At 42.7% G+C, this 25,068-nt stretch overlaps 1 protein-coding gene across 1 annotated transcript in view; it reads left to right on the top strand.

Moving 5' to 3' along the window:
* Positions 1–24,724, top strand: part of LOC139384920 (CD151 antigen-like) — a 51,790-nt gene extending 27,066 nt beyond the window's left edge. Inside the window, exons 4-8 of the mRNA XM_071129826.1 lie at positions 13,629–13,703; positions 14,821–14,925; positions 15,320–15,478; positions 21,109–21,195; positions 23,042–24,724. Of these exons, the coding sequence (XP_070985927.1) occupies positions 13,629–13,703; positions 14,821–14,925; positions 15,320–15,478; positions 21,109–21,195; positions 23,042–23,101 (486 nt within the window). The 3' untranslated portion in view covers positions 23,102–24,724. The remainder of the gene's footprint in view (positions 1–13,628; positions 13,704–14,820; positions 14,926–15,319; positions 15,479–21,108; positions 21,196–23,041) is intronic.
* The last annotated feature ends 344 nt before the right edge of the window (positions 24,725–25,068 follow it).

The following is a 25,068-nucleotide window of genomic DNA, read 5'->3' on the forward strand; positions in this document are numbered from 1 at the left end:
GGAGAAGAACACCCTGCAGACTTTTTTTCTTCTTTATTTAAACATGGTGTAAATTATGTCTACACCAATGCCTGCTGACAACATGTTGCCAAGTAATTTTTAATTCGGTGAGGAACATAACTAGTGTTATGACGTTATCCTGTTGGGGAGGTTTATGACCCCCATAAATACCTTTCCCCCTTCTCTACAGAATGGTTTCTTGAAAATCCCTTTGTTAACATAGAGAGAGTATGGTGACATCAAAAGGTTGGGGAAAGGTACAATATTTCTGTAATCCAACCAGTTGAAAGTGTCCTTGGTACTTAAAAAATATGATGTCCGATCAGTTGGTGTCTTGGACATATCTGATGATAGGACGACATAAATTGTATCTTGGAAAGTCTACACATTCTAGTTATCAGATTCACATGGAATTATTTTGCAATTTAAATGTTTAAATATGAAACTATTTGTGAAAAGATTAAATGTATTTTTAGCTTCTAAATGAGAAAATTGTTTTCATAAAGTAAACTATGCTCACTCAGTGGCCATGCCCAAGTGAACAGACATTGATTGAGAACTATGAAGCCTGCCCTTCTCTCCCCCGATACAAAAGCCGTTGATGGGAGTCAAACCTTAGTTACCGACGACGTGAGGACTGGTGTCCCATACGTTTAAAAGGGCTAATTCCATTGTGGAGATGACGATCACCATGCTGGAAGGATGAATTTTGACAAGACCAGCCGGAATACAGCACTAGCTGAGTATGGCAAAATGGTATGAACTTTGAACTCTTATTCACTAATGAAGATTTGATACATCCTAGAAGTTGAGTTATCAGCTGCAGCTGTAAATGTACATGGCCTAGGAAAAGACAGACAATCTCCTGAGAAGACAGGGTACAACGTATCCGCTAAGCCCAGACAGATTCTACAAAGGACAAAGGCGATCTCCGCTGGGCAAACCAGTCTTCCATCTTCGACCCATCTATCGAAGCGCAGCTCAGTGTAAATATATATCTTGCATTTTCCTTTTCCGCATGGGCGGTTATTATAAAGCATAAGATTCTGTATTTACGTCAGCATAGCTTTTCAAGGTCCGATAGAGACCCAAACTCCTTTGTACCCCAGTCTTCCCGCTCTTTCATTCAAACCCAACACCCTTTCTTTGTGTAACCAGCCTTCATATCGGTTTCGTCCGCCAGGGACTTTTTATTTTATGACATGATTAGTAATCGATGTGTGATCCATCAGGTAGTTAGTAAATAAATAATTAAGCCAATTTCTGAATTGCTGATTCAACTCGTTAGACATGGTTCGTGATGATAACCAAGAATTTTACGACGTTCAGATGAGACTGAATAAGGTGACGATAAATAATTGACTGCTATTGATATAAAAAGATCTTAGAGTGGATTCGGGAGATAGCCGCTTTATATAAACTAATGCCACCGTGGTGCCCTAGGTTATTAACGAGTTAATTGTTGCATGGTTTAATTCAATCACGTGATCAATCAAACGTTAGGTAATCGATTTGATAAAATAGCATGTCGTATAATTGAATCAGTCAGAGACACGACACTAGGTAAACGGAGCCTGTATGGTGTGTGTCGTTTTGGCATGCGATGACCTGCATGCAAAAATGTGATATCTAGGTATTCACATAGGACAATTTGTTTTCCCATATCAAATTGAACATGGAATTTTGAGGAAACCAATACTAAAACCTCAATGAGTTTAGTTATTTAGTAATGATAGGATCTCTATCCAGTCCTCAGTCCTTCTGTGCATTATATTCCTTAGTGAAGGGACAAGGGAGGAGTAGTTGAAACGGCCTAATCCAGTATTTTTCATTCACTTTGGGTAAGGCTTCTCAAACTATTGTGTTATCTGCTCCTGTTCTAGATGGGCCTTTGCTGTATGTCCACTTTTGATCCCAAACATATGCTGTGGCTTTTGTGTGCAAGTGCGTGTGTTGGAATGCAGAGTGCATCCCAAGGAGTTAAGATTAGGCCGATGAATCATGCTGAAGGAATTAACTTGTCAGGAGGGAGGGGAGAGATGGTGAGGAAGGAGAAGAGGTGTGTGTGTGTGTAACTTAACCCTGGCAACGAGAGGCGAGAAGACTGCTGTCGAATCTGTGTGAACTACCTCCGATGTTTGACTCAGCAGCTATATCGGCTTTCTGTCAAACTCCATGTATATCACAGGTGTGTGTGTGTGTGTCTCTCTGTGTGCGTGTTAGGGTTGGGCAATATCAGTCTTTTCCTATCATGATCATGTACCAGTAAAACATTGTGATATACGATGCTATCGCCCCCTATTGGCCAACCTCCCCAAATTATATATTTCTAAGTATGAAAAAAACAGCTAAAGTTAAAGTAGGGCCACAGTGAGGAAATCAAATGCAACTGAACGAAAGATAATGTTGTTGAAAGCCTGGGCAGAGGCTAAGTGCAGGAACATCTTTTCTAATATTGCTTTCTGGTGGATGAGTGTTAGCATGGAGCGTCTGTGTGTAAGTGTGGCGCGCTGTGATGGAGTAGTGACTGTCTGATGAGGAATGGGCTGTGTTACCGTAGTGACGTGGGCTGGATGGAAGCAATCTACCGCAGACCCATATCTGCAGTATACAGTTGAAGTCGGAAGTTTACATACACTTAGGTTGGAGTCATTAACTTGTTTTTCAACCACTCCACAAATGTCTTGTTAAAACCTCTTAAGTCTACCCTCTCCTTTTTCGAACATTCTGTTAAAAATCGCGCAACATTTCAGCGTCCTGCTACTCATGCCAGGAATATAGTATATGCATATGATTAGTATGTGTGGATAGAAAACACTCTGAAGTTTCTAAAACTGGTTAAATCACGGCTGTGACTATAACAGAGCGTGTGTTTCATCGAAAAGCGCAAGAAAAACTGTTCACTGAAAGCTGAAAATAATATCCATGCGCCACTTGCATGTATTGTTTAAAGGACACCAAATTAAATACGGCCAAGGATGCAATTCCTACAGATTCCACACAATGTCGCCATTGTCGTCATTTTCCTGAGAGTTATTTCTTGGTCAAACAAAGGAAAGAGATTCCATTTCTTCCGGTCTCCGACAGGATGTTTTGGAGGAGAGATTTTCGACCATGATTTGAAGACGTGGAGCTATTGAATACACATCGCCCCGTGATCATTTTGATAGATTATAAACGTTTACTAATACCTAAAGTTGGATTACAAAAGTATTTCGAAGTGTTTTGTGAAAGTTTATCGTCGACTTGTTTAATTTTAAAAATGACGCAGCGTTTTGAAACAATGTTTTTTTCTGAATTACACAGTTTCCATAGATGGCTATTTTGGGTATACATGGACCGATTTAATCGAAAAAAAATACCCAATAGTGATGTTTATGGGGCATATAGGAGTGCCAAGAAAGAAGCTCGTCAAAGGTAATGAATGTTTTATATTTTATTTCTGCTATTTGTGTAGCGCCGGCTACGCTAATTCTTTTGTTTACGTCGCCTTCAGGCATTTTGGGGTGTTGCATGCTATCAGATAATAGCTTCTCATGCTTTCGCCGAAAAGCACTTTAAAAATCTGACTTGTTGGCTAGATTTACAACGAGTGTAGCGTTAATTCAATACCCTGTATGTGTGTTTTAATGAACGTTTGAGTTTTAACGAGTACATTTAGCATTTAGCGTAGCGCATTTGCATTTCCGGGGGCATACTTGAGACGTCTGCGTCTCAAGTATGGTCAAGAAGTTAATTGTGTCAGATACTCGATTAGGTTCTGGGAGATGTATGAGACAATATACTAACGAGACCACTCACCTAAACATAAATTGGTCCATGCTTAGGCTGAGAGTGTTCCCCGCTCCTTCTGCGTCTCAAGTAGGATCAACAGGTTAACAAACTATAGTTTTGGCAAGTTGGAAAGGACATGTACTTTGTCCATGACATAAGTAATTTTTCCAACAATTGTTTACAGACAGATTATTTCACTTACAATTCACTGTGTCACAATTCCAGTGGGTCAGAAGTTTACATACACTAAGTTGACTGTGACTTTTAAACAGCTTGGAAAATTCCCGAAAATGATGTAATGGCTTTAGAACCTTCTGATAGGCTAATTGACGTCAATTGGAGGTGTACCTGTGGATGTATTTTAAGGCCTACCTTCAAGCTCAGTGCCCATATGCTTGACATCATGGGAAAATCAAAAGAAATCAGCCAAGACCTCAGGAAAAAAAATAGTGCAAATCAATCCCAGAACAACAGCATAGGACCTTGTGAAGATGCTGGAGGAAACCGGTACAAAAGTATCTATATCCACAGTAAAACTAGTCCTATATCGACATAACCTGAAAGCCCGCTCCGCAAGGAAGAGCCACTGCTCCAAAACCGCCATAAAAAGCCAGACTACGGTTTGCAACTGCACATGGGGACAACAATCATACTTTTTGGAGAAATGTCCTCTGGTCTGATGAAACAAAAATGTAACTGTTTGGCCATAATGGCCATCGTTATGTTTGGCAGCATCTTGTTGTGGGGATGCTTTGCTGCAGGAGGGACTGGTGCACTTCACAAAATAGATGGCATCACAAGGAAAGAAAATGATGTGGCTATATTGAAGCAACATCTCAAGACATCAGTCAGGAAGTTAAAGCTTGGTCGCAAATGGGTCTTCCAAATGGACAATGACCCCAAGCATACTTCCAAAGTTGTGGCAAAATGGCTTAAGGACAACAAAGTCAAGGTATTGGAATGCCCATCACAAAGCCCTGACCTCAATCCTATAGAAAATGTGTGGGCAGAACTGAAAAAGCGTGTGAGAGCAAGGAAGCCTCAGTTACACCAGCTCTGTCAGGAGGAACTGGACAAAATTCACCCAACTTATTGTGGGAAGCTTGTGGAAGGCTACCCGAAACGTTTGACCCAAGTCAAACAATTTAAAGGCAATGCTACCAAATACTGACTGAGTGTATGTAAACTTCTGACCCACTGGGAATGTGATGATAGAAATTATAGCTGGAATAAATAATTCTCTCTACTATTATTCTGACATTTCACATTCTTACAATAAAGTGGTGATCCTAACTGACCTAAAACAGGGGATTTTTACTAGGATTAAATGTCAGGAATTGTGAAAAACTGAGTTTAAATGTATTTGGCTGAGGTGTATGTAAGCTTCCGACTTCAACTGTATATATGGCTGGTCTACCGTCTTCAGAACTGAATATTTATTGCTATTTGCCTCATAAAAGAATAAAAAATAAAATATTGTTTTCTAAAAGAAAATAACCACATTTCTGGTATCTTTTATTTGAAACATGGGAACAACACTTTCCGTTGCGTTTGTCTTTGTTCAGTGTATGAAATGTATGGCTCACCTTTTCTCACTATTTGGCCCACTTCAATTCAAGGCTAGAACTATTTATTTTCTTCTAGTGGTTCTAATGCTTCTGATTTTGATGTGCATTTTGATAACATACCTTTTTTCACTTTTGAATGTACATTGTTCACTAGGTGTTGTGTAATGAATGTTGGCTGTTCTGTGACCACTCCCTCCTCAATCAGGGGTGGAAAATGCTTTGTTCAAAAGAAGACTTTGTTTCATTGTATCTTCGGCCATGCAGCTGAACCGCGCTGGAGTGTGAAAATCTTTGTTCCATTGAACATGCCATACAAATAAAGGTATTTTAATGAATTATATGAAGAGTGCCTTGATTCTTCTTTCTTTTTGATGACAAATTGACCCCTTTTACCAAAGAGCACCTTCTATCTCCGAAGACTTATTATTGTGTACCATAGCAGCACTTTCCTTATTTTCTTTGACAAATAATTTAGTTTGTTCTATCATAAAGCTTTTATTGAGAATAGCCTAAGCTATAGACTTTCATTGTTATTTTTGAAAGTCACAACTTTAGGACAACTATAGGCTAGAATATTTGGGAAATACACAACTGCTCATTAAGCTTGGGCGATATCCAGATTTTCATATCGTCATACTGTCCTTCTGTCCTTCTATTCAAATTGATTGAAAAACTTCAAATAAGTTGTCTTGATGGTTTTGAAAAACTATCCCTTGGTATAAGGTATATATGGTATACCGCCCAAGCCAACTGTTCATAACTTTAACTTGAATTAAAGCTTTTATGATAGGTTATTGGCCATTTGGTTATCAACCACACTTGGAGGGATTTTCCCAGCTCGCAACTTGATTAGATTTTACTATAGGCTATTGATATTGTTTGTTCTCTATCATTATTAGTCCCCTGTCTGCATTACGTTTTTAGGCTATTCAAATAACTTCTGGGGAGAAAGCCGTGCATAAAACGATGAAGCGTAGCCTTCAGTCATATTCATTTTGCCTATCGAATGGAGAGGCTTTGTTTTGTTTATTTTTCAACGGCTTAACACAAGATGGTTAAGGAGTGTACATTTATACATAAAAAAAAAAGTTTAGGCTACAGTCAAGCCCATGCATCCAACAGAAAGATGTTTTCTGACTGGACATTTTGCGCTTCTTTGGCGGAATTCTCCGCTCTGTCTGGCCTACATTGCTCGCTAGCATTCTGTGTCACATATTAAAAAGGTAATAGCAAGTAGGAATAGTCAAATTACTCAGAATTTGACTATACTTGTGTGCTGCCCTGCTTTGCACTGCGAGAGACCGTTCTTTACTGCAGGGCGCCAGCCATCGTCTGTCATATCACGATGTCGTTGCCATCGACGATGATTGACGGCCATTGTCGACGGTGACGACGTCGTGAGATGACAGACGAGGGTTTAGCCTACGCTATCGTGATATCGCCCAACCCTAGTGTGTTTTGTGTGTGTTTCTTCAACACCTTTGTGACCGCGTCAATAGGCATTGATCAGTCTGCTTACTCAGCATTCAAGATCAGAGCCACTTTGAGAATAGACAAAGACCAACTCCACTTAACACCAAAGATCAGCGGTGAGCCAGGAGATTTGGGTCAAGGTTTTCCTCGATTTTATCGCCCCGTCTGTCTAATGCTAAAGGAACTTGGCGGTGAATGCAGACCCATGCCCTACCTCTGTGTCTGCTTAAATCAGATGGGAGATAAAACTCTAATCTAACTCTCTGACTGAAAGGAAATGGCCTCCCTTAAAGTACAAGGCATCCGTACAATTTAAATGTAGTCCATTTGCAGGGCAAATACAGAGCACACATTGAAGGACCACATACAATATTCTGCCACAGACCCCCCTAGGATCTTACCCTTTACCATCTTGGCTCTTGTGTAGATTTGTAAGGATTTGATGGGTATCAAGTGAAAATTCCACCTAGCTTGTTAGAGGGCAAGGTAGAGCTATAAACATATTGCTAGTACCTAATCAATCTTTCCAGAGCTACACACGAGTTGATGGGATATTTTTGTATCTTACGTTAAGCACTAAGGATTTAAAATGGAATTGGACCGCTACATCCCGAAATGAACAGACGAGTACTGTGCTTCTTTCTTAAAAGGGACTGGGGATTTGAATAGATACATTTTTGTATTCCCATATTAAGAGGGCAATCAGTTATTGCTACTGTGCCTTCAGAAAATATTCACACCCCTAGACTTATTCCACATTTTGTTGTTCCAGACTAAATTCAAAATGGATTAAATATAGATTTTTTTTTTAACCCATCTGCACACAATACCATGTAATGACAATGAAACATGTCTTTTGAAAGTATTCTCACCCGTGAGTCGATACTTTGTAGAAGCACCTTTGGTAGCGATTACAGCTGTGAGTCTTTTGGGGTAAGTAGGAGTTAGGAGTCTAGAGTTTTGCACACCCGAATTGTACAATATTTGCCCATTTGTTCTTAAAGTTTCAAGCACCATCAAATTGATTGATGATCATTGCTAGACAGACATTTTCAAGGCAATGTAATTTGAAACTGTAACTTGGCCACAATGACGTCTTGGTATTGTCCTGCTGAAAGGTGAATTTGTCTCCCAGTGTCTGTTGGAAAGCAGACTGGTCCAGGTTTTCCTCTAAGATTTTGTCTGTGCTCATAGCTCTGTTCTGTTTATTTTCAACCAAAGAAACTCTGTAGTCCTTGCCAATTACAAGCATACCCATAACATGATGCAGCCACCATGCTTGAAAATATGAGTGATACTCAGTGATGTTTGATTTGTCCCAACCATAATGCCTTGTGTCCATACAAAAATATATTTGCAACATTTTATGCATTATTGCAAACAGGATGCATGTTTTGGAATCTTTTTTATTCTGTACAGGGTTCCTTTTCACTCTGTCATTTATCTTAATATTGTGGAGTAACTACAATGTTGTTTATCCATCCTCAGTTTTCATATCACAACCATTAAACTCTAACTGTTTTAAAGTCACGATTGGCCTCATGGTGAAATCCCTGAACAGTTTCCTTCCTCTCTGGCAACTGAGTTAGGAAGGATGCCTGTAGTGACTAATCTAATCTGATCTAAAACCTAATTAACTTCACTACGCCGTGCCCTTCTTTGAGAGGCATTGAAAAACCTTTTTGGTCTTTGTGGTTGAATGTTATTTAAATCCACTACTCGATTGAGGTACCTTATAGATCATTGTGTGGGGTGCAGAGATGGGATAGTTATTAAAAAATAATGTTAACCACTTATTGAACTTAATTTGTCCATGCAACTTATCTGATTCGTTAAGTGCTTATTAAGCTTGCCAGAACAATTAATAATAATAAAAAATTCAACAAATTATTCCACTTTGACATTATGGGGTATTGTGTGTAGATCAGTGACACAAAATGACAATGTTATACATTTTTAAATGCAGTCTGACAACAAAATGTGGAAAAAGTAAATGGGGGTGAATACTTTCTGAAGGCACAGTAGAAAAATCGTTAGAAAAATATTACATGAAGAATACCTGGAGGGGCTGTCGTTACAACATTGGCTAAACTAAAGAACGAACGTCAACCTGCATTTGTAACAAAATATATCTATCAATGTAGATGTGAACTAGAGGTCCAGAAAGTTGGACCCATTCTGAAATCGAACAACAAGGTTGTGCCAACATGAGCCCCCATTATGTTACGCCTCTGTGAAGCGGGAACGCAACACTCTGCTACAACTCAACTCCCCGTGAAGTGAAAGAGGTATGGACTGCGAGTAAGGATGACAAAAGGCAGAATGTGGTACCGTTTACAAGGAATGTATTCCGTCACACGGTAATATGTGGAAAAGGGGCTGGACTGAAGCAAAGAAAGTAAATATCAAAGCCCCCCCCTCTCCTAATCTAACCTGCCTACTCCCTACCTATCTAACTTAGCACCACCTGGTGCGCTAACCAAAATACAAGGGGGTGGTCCGCCCAGGTCTTACCTAGTGTGCCTAGACAGTGAAAATACTATGGGTATATGTATGCCCGCGGGCCTCTTGGCTAAGCACTCCCTAAGTGCCTTCCCCCTGGGAACAAATGAAACAGAATAACACAAACAATTTCAATAACCAAAACACTGCGTCCTATTGACACACAGACATAACCAATCAGCTCTCTCAATCAACCAATACAGGACACACTAATCATCTCCCTATGAGAACAACCAACACAGTATATCGCCATCAGCCTCCTCTCTCAGCAATGATCTTTCTGCAATCTATATCTCTGCAATGAGTTCCCTTCTGAACAGAACACTGGCTTTTGTATAGCTTCAGAAGGAATGGGTCATTGGAGACAGATGTGTCTTGACGAGGGGGCGGGGTCAGCTCACCAATTAGCCATGGAGTCGACCAATCAGCTGCTTGAGGGATTTCAGGAAGCAATTTCCTGAAATACACACATGCAAATACATAAACTACAACACAGAAACTGGGGAATGTAACAGTTTCTCCCATTCTCTACAGATCCTCTCAAGCTCTGTCAGGTTGGGTGGGGAGTGTTGCTGCAAAGCTATTTTCAGGTCTCTCCAGAGATATTCAATGAGGTTTAAGTCCGGGCTCTGGCTGGGCCACCGCAGGACATTCAGAGACTTGACCTGAAGCCACTCCTGTGTGGTCTTGGCTGTGTGCTTAGGGTCGTTGTCCTGTTGGAAGGTGAATCTTCGCCACAGTCGCAGGTCTTGGGCGCTTTGGAGCAGGTTTTCATCAAGGGTCTCTCTGTACTTTGCTCCATTCATCTTTCCCTCGATCCTGACTAGTCTCCCAGTCCCTGCCACTGAAAAATATCCCCACAGCGTGATGCTGCCACCACCATGTCTCACAGTAGGGATGGCGGAAGGTTTTTTCCAGACAGGCTTGGCATTCAGGCCAAAGGGTTCAATCTTGGTTTCATCAGACCAGAGAATCTTGCAGGCTGCCATGTGCCTTTTACTGAAGAGTGGCTTCTGTCTTGCCATTCTACCATAAAGGCCTGATTGGTGGAGTGCTGCAGAGATGGTTGTCCCATCTCCACAGAGGAACTCTAGAGCTCTTAAATAGGCCTATAATAATGATAATTGATAGTAATAACATAGAATAATATAGAGTTAAATTGCATCAAAGCTGAATAGCGAGTTGCACACAATCCATTTGACCTCGCCAACATTCTTCTCGTCTTCGTTCATCATATTCGCATAGTCACTTTAACTATAGTCACTTTAACTATACATTCATGTACATGCTACCTGACTAACCAGTGGCCCTGCACATTGGCTACCCGGACTATCTGCATTGTGTCCCGCCAACCCCTCTTTTACTCTACTGCCACTCTCTTTTTATCATATATGCATAGCCACTTTAACCATACTTACCTGTACATACTACCTCAATTAGCACGACTAACCGGTGCATGTAAATAGCCTCGCCACTGTTATTTTTCACTCTTTTTACTGTTGTTTTTATTTCTTTACTTATCTATTGTTCACCTAATACCTATTTTTTACTTAAAAATTGCACTGTTGGTTAGGGCCTGTAAGTAAGCATTTCACTGTAAGGTCTACTACACCTGTTCTATTTGGGGCACGTGACAAATAAACTTGGATTTGATTGTCCACTGCAATATTAAAACTTGTCCCTTACAGAGGACAGGCCCCTTGTCTGCTTCTTTTCACTATAGTCTGGCTCCTCTAACTTTCGTTCTACTTCAGTGAGAAAGTGAAAAAGGAGTCCATCTTAACAATCAACAGTAACCTAGGCCAAGGCGCCTTTCACTCGCTTTCTCTCAATCTCTCCTCAGCAGCAGGCGCATGTGAGGTGAGCAGCCGGGAACCAGTTTAAGCTGGACATAAGCTATGCGTTTTATTGAGTTGCAATTGGCTGACACAGACGACAAGCTCGCGCAGTTCTCATCACCTCACACATTAAGTTAACAGAGGACGGGCCCGACTTAGGTCTGAAACAAAAGTCATCATTTAGAACCCGGACCCGCTCGGCTCCTGGGTCGGATCTTGGAATTTTGGGTCTGTTTGACCCGTGAAGACCTCTTTAATATGAGCCCAAGCTAATACCAAATATGTTCGTACTTTAGCAATGATTTAACTTTTTTCAAATTACAAGTGGTCATCATTAGCCGTATGGGCCTATATTGCATGAAAAAGAGGTTGTATAAAGAAGATGAGCAAATCCATTGTTTAGTTTTTAGTATACAGTATACAGATACACAACAATAGATCGTCGACCCTCCACCACCCACAACTCAACATCCCAGTATTTCTGACTATTTAGGAATGTTTTGCGCTAGCAGTAACATTTAGTCTTCCCGTCCTATTTATGTTGTTCAATGTGGCAATAGTTCTCCTGTCCTTGGCATAGGTTTGGCCTCTTCTAGGCTTCTTCTTGGCATCCCCTGGTCAGATGTTAGCCGGCTAGCTCAACATCTACACAGAGTGTACCAAACATTAGGAGCACCTTCCTATTATTGAGTTTACACCCCCCCCCCCCCCCATTTTTGATATACATGGGAAATTGTTGAGTGTGAAAAACACAGCAATGTTGCATTTCTTGACACAACCTGGTGTGCCTGGCACCTACTACCATTCCCCGCTCAAAGGAACTTGAGTCTTTTGTCTTGCCCATTCACTCTCTGGCACACATACACAATCAATGTCTCAATTGACTTTAAAAATACTTCTTTAACCTGTCTCCTCCCCTTCATCTACACTGATTGAAGCCGGTTTAACAAGTGACGTCAATAAGGGATCATGGCTTTCACCTGGATTCACCTGGTCAGTCTTTGTCATGGAAAGAGCAGGTGTTCTTAATGTTTTGTGTACTCAGTGTAGGTATGATTTATAACAAGAGAGGAATAGCTAGTAAGCTAACATTAGTGCACTAATGTTACGGTCCATCAGTTCCCGACCGAAGTAGCTATCCACTCCATCCGATCACACCCTGGTCTTTCCACAACCTTCATCAAACTACCTTTTGGATGACCAAACTTATTTTTTAGCAGATTATTGCTGTCTGAAGTGGCAGGTAGCCTATGATTAAGAGCGTTGGGCCAGTGACGAAAAGGTTGCTGGTTCGAATCTCAGAGCCGACTAGGTTATAAAATCTGTCTGTGCCATTGAGCAAGGTACTTAACCCTAATTGCTTTGCTAAATGACTAAAATGTAAATGTCTGTCTGATGTTGACATGATAGTCCTTGGTTAAACTTTTTTTTCCGTGCTCTCAATAGCTAATGTCGTCCATGCTTGTTGGCCATGACTGTCTTGATCTGTGGTCTAAAGATATCATGTTATCTTAAAAGCATTTTATCCTCTAATCCTTGCCACTCTATTATGGCCATTTAGAGCTATTTGAATTAACAATATTGAACCTTTTTAAAGGAGATGTCTTGGGAACAAATACACGCCCATTCAGGCAAAGGAGTGTTCGCTCACACACTCCTTTGCGTAGTAACCCTGTGCACTTCCAGCCCGATAGACAGATGTTTCCCATGATTCTAACCATAGCTTGGACCCAGAGGGGTTGTGATAACTTTATGCCTTTTCATAACTGATTTTGGATCATCTCCCTACCAACTTGTTAAACTTAGCTAACCATTATCATCGAAGGGCAAACTGTCTGGGCCAGTTGTTCAGGGATGTTGGCAATGAAGATGAACTCATGGATAACATTTTTACAGTATGTCTCTGCATCCAGTGTGAAGGAAGTTGGAGTTAGTTTTGCGACCCAATGCTAACTAGCGTTAAGGCAATGACCGGAAGTCTAAGATAACAGTTAGCATGCTAGCTGTTACCATCCATTGATTTCCAGTCATTGCGCTATAAATGTTACCATTGACTTCCAGTCATTGCGCTAACGCTAGTTAGCAGTTGCGCTAACGCCAGTCAGTAACTTCAAACTGCACGCAGGGACTTAAAAATTGTATCCACGAGTTCATCTGGCTTTGGATCTTCATTGCCAAAATCCTGAAGCATCCCTTTAAGGGCGACATACTGTTTGTACAGCTCCGTTGACATTTCACCACATAATCAATACGCCACAAATTAAAACTACGATTGGCGGACATTCTTAGTCCATTTTCTCAAAATAACAAAACGACAACGGTGACCCCCACTACCACCAATCGACTGCTCTGCTAAATTTAACTCCAGCGCGTCTAAATTAGATTTGTCTGTTTTACCTGTGAAGTCCATAAACATAGGGCCAGGGGATATCCATTTCAACCTAATCCCCTACCTTTCATTGTCTCCCCACAGTACTTTGTCCTGCTGCTGTGTATCTTCCTCCTGGAGATCCTCGCCGGTGTCCTGGCCTACATCTATTACCAGCAGGTAATGAATGACTTGATTCACCACCTGATTCCACTGCCAGGAACACCTATCTATTCCCAGAGCCTGTACAGAGACAGAAGAGTGTCTCCTTGTACAAACTGAAACCCAAACAAGGGAAGGTTCACGGATAATTCCCCATTCTCTTTCTCCATCTGTTGCTTTTCTCTCTCTCTCTCTCTCTCTCTCTCTCCCCTCCCCCCCCCCCCCACCCCGCCCCCCAAGCCCATGCCTGCCACATCTTGTTGTAGCATTTCTGTGGTGTGATAATAGCACTAAGATGTGATTCCCACTACTGTCCTTGTCACTACCACACACCCCTGCTGTGTCGATGTTAGACCTGAAGGAATGTTATCCTACCAAGCTTGTTGTGTGTCATTTGAACTCTCTCTGTGTCTCTCTCTCTCTGTGAACTGCTGCAATGTTTCCCACGCTGTCGACAGGTCAAATAGAATCCTATTATATTTCTCTCTCTTCCCCTCCCTCCCTCGTTCATTTATTCCCTTTATCTCTCCTTTTACGTTCGGACTTGGCTCTACATTCTGTGGTTGCCATAGAAACTGTGGACCAGCTAGACGTAGGCCTATGCTCTTGCCTAAGTTTTGCGCTACTGTTATAAATGAATGAAAATGTATATATAATTTATATAATATATAATTTCCTCTTTCAAGAGGAGTTCCTTCTGTAAATACAGTTTTAGCTATTCTGGACCTTTTGATACAGTGGATCATTCCATTCTATTAAATCGACAATGAGATGCATTACATTCCTTCAAGTATTATTTTACTGATGGAAGATTCACAGTCATTGGTGAGCTTATGTCTGCTTCTCCCACTACCTTATTCTCAATGTGCATACTTCCACTTAGTCCTATTCAGAAAGACAAATGTCCCTTTTTGTTCCAGCTTAGTGCTAACATACCTGATTGAAGTCATCAACAGGGTGTGTTAGAGTTAGGCTAGAACAAAAGCCTGCGCTCAAATACCGTAGTTTCCCCTTCCTCGGTATTGTATATGCTTCTGTTTCTACCGTCTGCTGGATAGCTGTGTTGTAGTCTGACCAAGGTCATGTTTACTGTGTCCGTTCTCTCATATCTCCTGTGTCCCGTCTTCCTCTGCAGCTCAATGAGGAGCTGAAACAGAACCTGCGGGAGACCATGGTGCAGAAGTACAGGCAGCCAGAGCAGGAGCACATCACCAAAGCAGTGGACAAGCTGCAGCAGGAGGTAAGAGAAGGCACCATAAGCAGACTTGAGGAGTTTGGTTGGAAGTTTTTGGGAATATTCATGCGGGAATTTGTCGATTTTTCTCCAATGTGCATTAATATTCAGCTTTTGTATGTTTACTTTCATTGAATCTACTATTATTTACACTGGCACTGATATGTGTTTTCATTATGCATGTTTGCAGTATGTTATTAGCCCTACGTGTAACCCGTCATTATGAAACCTTCTGATTTGAAAGAGAGCCTGTTGTTTTGTATAAGGATTTGGTTCCTGAACTGAGTATCATTCAGCTCCTCTTCTGAAACAACTGCAAGACAACTGGGAAAGCATGCACCACCCTGTTTGTGAAATGCCCTCTCCTCTCCTCTCCCTCTCCCTCTCCCTCTCCCGCCAGTTTAAGTGCTGTGGCAGCAACAGCTCGTCGGACTGGGGCGAGAGCGTGTGGATCCGCACCAACGAGGCGGATGGCAGGTTGGTGCCGGACAGCTGCTGTAAGACCCAGACGCTGGGCTGCGGCCACAGGGACCACCCATCAAACATCTACAAAGTGGAGGTGAGCGTCCGATACAGGGAGCAGCTGGTGTTGTTGAGTGTTAGAGTGCTTGCAATTCATAGTGCAAATTCTGCTTGAGTTCAGGTTTGTGTATCAAGATCATAGCTGCGGGAAGTACTTTGGGGGTTGGTGTGCTGGCATTTTTTTCGTGGGGGGGTTAAATATCAAAAGTAAGGGAAAAGGTATAAATCATTTCATATTCCTTATATTTAGCAAACCAGACGGCACAATTTATTTGTATTTTTACGGATAGCCAGGGGCACACTTCAACACTTAGACAATCATTTACTAACGAAGCATTTGTGTTCAGTGAGTCCGCCAGATCTGAGGCAGTACAGATGACCAGGGATGTTCGCTTGATAAGTGCGTGAATTGGACCATTTTCCTGTCCTGCTACAGTGCCTTGCGAAAGTATTCGGCCCCCTTGAACTTTGCGACCTTTTGCCACATTTCAGGCTTCAAACATAAAGATATAAAACTGTATTTTTTTGTGAAGAATCAACAACAAGTGGGACACAATCATGAAGTGGAACGACATTTATTGGATATTTCAAACTTTTTTAACAAATCAAAAACTGAAAAATTGGGCGTGCAAAATTATTCAGCCCCCTTAAGTTAATACTTTGTAGCGCCACCTTTTGCTGCGATTACAGCTGTAAGTCGCTTGGGGTATGTCTCTATCAGTTTTGCACATCGAGAGACTGAAATGTTTTCCCATTCCTCCTTGCAAAACAGCTCGAGCTCAGTGAGGTTGGATGGAGAGCATTTGTGAACAGCAGTTTTCAGTTCTTTCCACAGATTCTCGATTGGATTCAGGTCTGGACTTTGACTTGGCCATTCTAACACCTGGATATGTTTATTTTTGAACCATTCCATTGTAGATTTTGCTTTATATTTTGGATCATTGTCTTGTTGGAAGACAAATCTCCGTCCCAGTCTCAGGTCTTTTGCAGACTCCATCAGGTTTTCTTCCAGAATGGTCCTATATTTGGCTCCATCCATCTTCCCATCAATTTTAACCATCTTCCCTGTCCCTGCTGAAGAAAAGCAGGCCCAAACCATGATGCTGCCACCACCATGTTTGACAGTGGGGATGGTGTGTTCAGCTGTGTTGCTTTTACGCCAAACATAACGTTTTGCATTGTTGCCAAAAAGTTACATTTTGGTTTCATCTGACCAGAGCACCTTCTTCCACATGTTTGGTGTGTCTCCCAGGTGGCTTGTGGCAAACTTTAAACGACACTTTTTATGGATATCTTTAAGAAATGGCTTTCTTCTTGCCACTCTTCCATAAAGGCCAGATTTGTGCAATATACGACTGATTGTTGTCCTATGGACAGAGTCTCCCACCTCAGCTGTAAATCTCTGCAGTTCATCCAGAGTGATCATGGGCCTCTTGGCTGCATCTCTGATCAGTCTTCTCCTTGTATGAGCTGAAAGTTTAGAGGGACGGCCAGGTCTTGGTAGATTTGCAGTGGTCTGATACTCCTTCCATTTCAATATTATCGCTTGCACAGTGCTCCTTGGGATATTTAAAGCTTGGGAAATCTTTTTGTATCCAAATCCGACTTTAAACTTCTTCACAACAGTATCTCGGACCTGCCTGGTGTGTTCCTTGTTCTTCATGATGCTCTCTGCGCTTTTAACGGACCTCTGAGACTATCACAGTGCAGGTGCATTTATACGGAGACTTGATTACACACAGGTGGATTGTATTTATCATCATTAGTCATTTAGGTCAACATTGGATCATTCAGAGATCCTCACTGAACTTCTGGAGAGAGTTTGCTGCACTGAAAGTAAAGGGGCTGAATAATTTTGCACGCCCAATTTTTCAGTTTTTGATTTGTTAAAAAAGTTTGAAATATCCAATAAATGTCGTTCCACTTCATGATTGTGTCCCACTTGTTGTTGATTCCTCACAAAAAAATACAGTTTTATATCTTTATGTTTGAAGCCTGAAATGTGGCAAAAGGTCGCAAATTTCAAGGGGGCCTGTAACGGTTTTCTGTATGAGAAGGAGAGTCGGACCAAAATGCAGCGTGTAGATTGCGATCCATGTTTTAATAAACAAACGTAAAACACGAATCAATACAAACACTACAAAATAAAGAACGTAATGAACGTAACGAAAACCTAAACAGCCTATCTGGTGAAAACACATAGACAGGAACAATCACCCACAAACACACAGTGAAACCCAGGCTACCTAAATATAGTTCCCAATCAGAGACAATGACGAACACCTGCCTCTGATTGAGAACCATATCAGGCCGAACATAGAACTAGACAAACTAGACATGTAACATAGAATGCCCACTCAGATCACACCCTGACCAACCACAACATAGAAATATACAAAGTAAACAATGGTCAGGGTGTGACAGTACCCCCCCCCCCCAAGGTGCGGACTCCGGCCGCAAAACCTGAACCTATAGGGGAGGGTCTGGGTGGGCATCTGTCCGCGGTGGCGGCTCTGGCGCTGGACGTGGACCCCACTCCATAATAGTCTTAGTCCACCTCCTTAGCGTCCCTAGATAGGTTACCCTCCTAAATGACAGCTCGGGACAGAGGGGCAGCTCGGAACAGAAGGACAGCTCGGGACAGAGGTAGCTCGGGACTGATGGGTAGCTCGGGACTGATGGGTAGCTCAGCACTGAGAGGAAGCTCAGCACTGAGAGGAAGCTCAGCACTGAGAGGAAGCTCAGCACTGAGAGGAAGCTCAGGCAGGTAGTTGGATCCGGCAGATCCTGGCTGGCTGGCGGTTCTGGCAGATCCTGGCTGACTGGCAGATCTGGCAGATCCTGGCTGACTGGCAGATCTGGCAGATCCTGGCTGACTGGCAGATCTGGCAGATCCTGGCTGACTGGCAGATCTGGCAGATCCTGGCTGACTGGCAGATCTGGCAGATACTGGCAGATCTGGCAGATCCTGGCTGACTGGCAGATCTGGCAGATCCTGGCTGACTGGCAGATCTGGCAGAGTCTGGCTGACTGGCAGATCTGGCAGAGTCTGGTCGACTGGCAGATCTGGAAGAGTCTGGTCGACTGGCAGATCTGGAAGAGTCTGGTCGACTGGCAGATCTGGAAGAGTCTGGTCGACTGGCAGATCTGGAAGAGTCTGGTCGACTGGCAGATCTGGAAGAGTCTGGTCGACTGGCAGATCTGGAAGAGTCTGGTCGACTGGCAGCTCTGGCTGCTCCATGCTGACTGGCTGCTCCATGCTGACTGGCAGCTCTGGCTGCTCCATGCTGACTGGCTGCTCCATGCTGACTGGCAGCTCTGGCTGCTCCATGCTGACTGGCTGCTCTGGCTGCTCCATGCTGACTGGCTGCTCCATGCTGACTGGCTGCTCTGGCTGCTCCATGCTGCCTGGCTGCTCCATGCTGACTGGCGGCCCTGGCTGCTCCATGCTGACTGGCGGCCCTGGCTGCTCCATGCTGACTAGCGGCCCTGGCTGCTCCATGCTGACTGGCGGCTCTGGCTGCTCCATGCTGACTGGCAGCTCTGGCGGCTCCTTGCAGACTGGCAGCTCTGGCGGCTCCTTGCAGACTGGCAGCTTTGGCGGCATCCTGCAGACTGGCAGCTCTGGCGGCTCCTTGCAGACTGGCAGTTCTGAACAGGCGGGAGACTCCGGCAGCGCTGTAGAGAAGGAAGGCTCTAACAGCGCTAAACAGGCGGGAGACTCCGACAGCGCTGGAGAGGCGAGGCGCACTGTAGGCCTGATGCGTGGTGCTGGCACTGGTGGTACTGGGCCGAGGACACGCACAGGAAGCCTGGTGCGGGGAGCTGCTACCGGAGGGCTGAGGTGTGGAGGTGGTACTGGAAAGACCGGACCGTGCAGGCGTACTGGAGCTCTTGAGCACCGAGCCTGCCCAACCTTACCTGGTTGAATGCTCACGGTCGCCCTGCCAGTGCGGCGAGGTGGAATAGCCCGCACTGGGCTATGCAGGCGAACCGGAGACACCGAGCGCAAGGCTGGTGCCATGTAAGCCGGCCCAAGGAGACGCACTGGGGACCAGATGCGTAGAGCCGGCTTCATGGCATTAGGCTCGACGCTCAATCCAGCGCCAGAGCCGCCACCGCGGACAGATGCCCACCCACACCCTCCCCCATAGGTTTAAGTTGTGCGTCCGGAGTCCGCACCTTGGAGGGGGGGTACTGTCACGTTCTGACCATCGTTCGTGTGTGTTTTCCTTGTTTTAGTGTTGGTCAGGACGTGAACTGGGTGGGCATTCTATGTTGGATGTCTTGTTTGTCTATTTCTATGTCTGGCCTGATATGGTTCTCAATCAGAGGCAGGTGTTAGTCATTGTCTCTGATTGGGAACCATATTTAGGTAGCCTGGGTTTCACTGTGTGTTTGTGGGTGATTGTCCTTAGTGTTAGTTTGCACCAGTTTAGGCTGTTTCGGTTTTCATTACGTTTATTATTTTGCACTGTTTGTATTTAGATTCGTGTTGCTATAGTCACAATAAACATGGATCGCAATCTACACGCCGCATTTTGGTCCGACTCTCCTTCTCATCAAGAAAACCGTTACAGGGCCGAATACTTTCGCAAGGCACTGTAAGCATTCGAAATGTAACAAGTACTTTTGGGTGTCAGGGAAAATGTATGGAGTAAAAATGATTTTCAGAAGGAATGTAGTGGAGTAAAAGTTGTCAAAAATATTAATAGTAAAGTACAGATACCCCCAAAAAACTACCTTAAGTAGTACTTTTAAGTATTTTTACTTAAGTACTTTACACCACTATAATCTGATAATACTTGTGGAATATAAAAATACTTGCCTGTTTTCCAGTTTCTTGCAAAAGCAGCTTATTTCTACTTGTAAACTGAAATGGTCTATTCAGTCCTTTTGAACTTTTAGTAGATGCTCCCATCGAGAGCAACCTACAGTAGTGAGTACATAAATGTGGGATCGAACACACAATCCTAGCATTGCAAGTGCCATGCTCTACCAACTGAGCCACATCATCACAAACCACTTGATGTCTCATTGTACTCAATTTCTCTATTGTGCATTGTTCATGGCGATACAGGTACACACCGAGATGACCAGCCTATGTGAAATACAGTCATTTACTTTAAGTGGTTTGTAAGGATGGTAAATGAATACTGCATAAAACGTGGTTGTTTTCCATGTTATTTGATCCAGAAAAATATTTCATTTGACGTGGATGTTTTGTGTCTTTGTTCGTAACTTTGCACCTTTTGACGTAAATGTTTGAGGACAGGGTTTTCTTCTTTCTGGATTCCATTAGAATGACAATCACTGAGGAAAAGACAGGGCAACGACTATTACAATTCCAACTATTGAAGCCCACAAGATACTGTTCTTAATTATACAACTACCTTTTTTCTACAAAGCCCAGATGCTGAAAATAGGTTTTTGCCCGCGCTACGGACGTCTATATCGGTCCTCTGATACTAGTAAAGGCCCAGTGCACTACTTTAGTAAAACAAAGCAATTCTACAGTACTAGTATATATTTTTTTATTTGTTAATATATCTTTTTAATTCAGATTTTTCAGGGGGTGCTGCAGCACCCTCAGCCCCCTTACTTCCCGTGGCTAACATCAAGATTGAAAGTCACCTTAAGTCACACGCACCTTTCCTCTCTCTCCAGGGGGGTTGTATCACTAAACTGGAAAACTTCATTTTGGACCACCTGAAGATCATTGGAGCGGTGGGCGTGGGCATCGCCTGTGTACAGGTAAGCAAAAATAAGCCATTTCACTGTTTGACAGCACAGAGATGACCCAAGATGGCCACCGTAAACATCAGAATCCTTGCCCTGGTCTCTGGAAATTCAGGAGTAATGGTAGAAGTGTAAAGCAACCAAAAGTCATTTTTCAGTTTCATTCTGAATTATGTGGACACTGAAACACTTAAGCGTGTATTCTTATGTGGCCTCAGGCATATATGTTGAAATGTGCTGGCACCAACTGAAACATGTACAGTTGAAGTCAGAAGTTTAAATACACCTTAGCCAAATACATTTAAACTCAGTTTTTCACAATTCCTGACATTTAAATCCTAGTAAATGTTCCCTGTCTTAGGTCAGTTAGGATCACCACTTTATTTTAGGAATGTGAAATGTCAGAATAATAGTAGAGAGAATGATTTATTTCAGCTTTTATTTCTTTCATCACATTCCCAGTGGGTCAGAAGTTTACATGCACTCAATTAGTATTTGGTAGCACTGCCTTTAAATTGTTTAACTTTGTGTCAAACTTTTTGGGTAGCCTTCCACAAGCTTCCCACAATAAGTTGGGGGAATTTTGGCCCATTCCTCCTGACAGAGCTGGTGTAACTGAGTCAGGTTTGTAGGCCTCCTTGCTCGCACATGCTTTTTCAGTTCTGCCCACAAATTTTCTATGGGATTGAGGTCAGGACTTTGTGATGGGCACTCCAATACCTTGACTTTGTTGTCCTTAAGCCATTTTGCCACAACTTTGGAAGTATGCTTGGGGTCATTGTCCATTTGGAAGACCCATTTGCGACCAAGCTTTAACTTCCTGACTGATGTCTTGAGATGTTGCTTCAATATATCCACATATTTTTCCGGCTTCATGATGCCATCTATTTTGTGAAGTGCACCAGTCCCTCCTGCAGCAAAGCACCCCCACAACATGATGCTGCCACCCCTGTGCTTCACGGTTAGGATGGTGTTCTTCAGCTTGCAAGCCTCCCTCTTTTTCCTCCAAACATAACGATGGTCATTATGGCCAAATAGTTCCACTTTTGTTTCATCAGACCAGGGGACATTTCTCCAAAAAAGTATGGTATTTGTCCCCATGTGCAGTTGCAAACCATAGTCTGGCTTTTTTATGCCGGTTTTGGAGCAGTGGCTTCTTCCTTGCTGAGCGGCCTGTCAGGTTATGTCGATATAGGACTTGTTTTATTGTGGATATAGATACTTTTGTACCTGTTTCCTCCAGCATCTTCACAAGGTCCTTTGCTGTTGTTCGCAACAAAGTAAGTTCATCTCTAGGAGACAGAACCCGTCTCCTTCCTGAGCGGTATGATGGCTGCTTGGTCCCGTGGTGTTTATACCTGCGTACTATTGTTCGTACAGATGAACGTGGTACCTTCGGGCATTCGGAAATTGCTCCCAAGGATGTACCAGACTTGTGGAGGTCTACAATTTTTTTCTGAGGTCTTGCCTGATTTATTTTGATTTTCCCATGATGTCAAGCAAAGAGGCACTGAGTTTGAAGGTAGGCCTTGAAATACATCCACAGGTACACCTCCAATTGACTCAAATTATGTCAATTAGCCTATCAGAAGCTTCTAAAGCCATGGCATCTAAAGCCTGGAATTTTCCAGGCTGTTTAAAGGCACAGTCAGCTTAGTGAATGTAAACTTCTGACCCACAGCAATTGTGATACAGTGAATTGTAAGTGAAATAATCTGTCTGTAAACAATTGTTGTGGAGAAATGTGTGGAGTGGTTGAAAAAATGAGTTTTAATGACTCCAACCTAAGTGTATGTAAACTTCCTACTTCAACTGTGTGTGTGTGTGAGTATTTGTCTCCTCTCTCTCTTCTCTCTCTCAGATTGTGGGGATGGTGTTTACTTGCTGTCTATATCGGAGTTTGAAGGCAGAGCCTTACTGAGAGTAGAACACGAAGAGAAGGAAAAGGGAGGGGTCTAGTCTTTGCCACCCAGTGCCATCATATTCCAGCGACCCGTTTAGTCATGGGGTCTACCACTGTGCCACGCAAACAGAAGATGACATGATATGATGATATGACGATGTGTGTAATGGTCAAGGATGCAATTATGATAGTGTCTCTTAATCCATTCCTTTGGGGGACCATTTTGGTTCTAGCCTAGCACTAACTCCCCTGATTCAACAAATCAAGGGCCCCCCCCCCCCCCCATAAAATGGAGAATCAGATTTATGCAAGCCGTTACATGCTATCGGATCCACAATGCTCTATATTTTGGTAGTGTGCAACAACAGAGCAGTTGGTGTAACCGAGTGTGATGTAAAGATCAGTGGACCAAAATGGCCCGTGCATGAGAACAGCTTGCCTTAACATTGCAATATTCATGACTGTGGCTTAATGAGCGAGAACTGACCTCTGGGGCCGATTACCATAGCAACACGTTCTTTTTCATCAAGTAGCTATTTATACATCTACACACGCCTTTCACACTGTTTCTCTCAACTTTTTAATTGTTAGTTTATTTCAATTTTTTTAAATGTATGTTTTAACACAAGGGATTTCTACACTTATGCCAAAGTTGTCGTCAACACTGACTTTGTGTAACATCATATCAAACTGACTACTCCTGCATGTCTTTTTCATGTATACTGAACAAATATATAAATGCAACAATTTCAAAGATTTTACTGTGTAATAGAAGGAAATCAGTCAATTGAGGTAAATTCAACAGGCCCTAATCTTTGGATTTCACTTGACTGGGCAGGGGTGCAGCCAAGGGTGGGCCTGCACCCCCTCCAGCACCACTGGAGCCAGGTCCAGCTAATAAGAATGTGTTTTTCCGCACAAAAGGGCTTTATGACAGACAGAAATACTCCACCCCTCCCCCCTCAGACGATCCCGCAGGTGAAGAAGCCAGATGTGGAGGTCCTTTGCTGGCGTGGTCTGCGGTTGTGAGGCCGGTTGGACGTACTGCCAAATTCTCTAAAACGATGTCTTATGGTAGAGAAATGAACATGTAATTATCTGGCAACAGCTCTGGTGGACATTCCTGCAGTCAGCATGACAATTGCATTCTCCCTCAAAACTGGAGACATCTGTGGCATTGCGTTGTGTGACAAAACTGCACATTTAAAAGTGGCCTTTTATTGTCCCCAGCACCTGTGTAATGATCATGCTGTTTAATCAGCTTCTTGATATGCCACACCTGTCAGGTGGATGGATTATCTTGGCAAAGGAGAAATGCTCACAAAAAGGAATTTAAACCATTTCTGGGCTCTTTTATTTCAGCTCATGAAACACGGGACCAACACTTTACATGTTGCATTTTTATATTTGTTCAGTATATATTCTGATTGTCTTTGTGTGCCTTTGAAGATATATTTTTTTATTAAGTTTTGCTTTTATTCAAACCATGAATGTTATTTTATTGTGTATTTAACAGACCAATAGGAGGATTCTATTATAAGTGTGCCTCAAAGACGCCACAAACGAATAAACTGCTGTATTTCTGTCGGTTTTCCTCTATACATGGAAGTATTTAGCTGAAATAAACACAATTTAACCTGTTTGACTATGTTTTCAGGTAAATTAACAAGGTCTACAGTGGGGCAAACAAGTATTTAGTCAGCCACCAATTGTGCAAGTTCTCCCACTTAAAAAGATGAGAGAGGCCTGTAATTTTCTTGCGTGGAGCCCCAGATCGAGGGGGGGTGCAGACAGGCTGAAAAGATAGCAGTGGCAGCTGAACAGATAACTCATCCAAAGAGCTTTGACTTCTCAAACATGGCGGAAAACCAACACAATATGATTCCCCCGTCACCTTATTAATTCAGCCACTTAGATAACTTAGTTTAACTTTCAGAATTCTTCATTTTTCATGCAGGAAGAAAGAATATTTTTTCAATACTTTT

The sequence above is a fragment of the Oncorhynchus clarkii genome, chromosome 26 (assembly GCF_045791955.1).
Source record: "Oncorhynchus clarkii lewisi isolate Uvic-CL-2024 chromosome 26, UVic_Ocla_1.0, whole genome shotgun sequence".
NCBI lineage: Eukaryota > Metazoa > Chordata > Actinopteri > Salmoniformes > Salmonidae > Oncorhynchus > Oncorhynchus clarkii.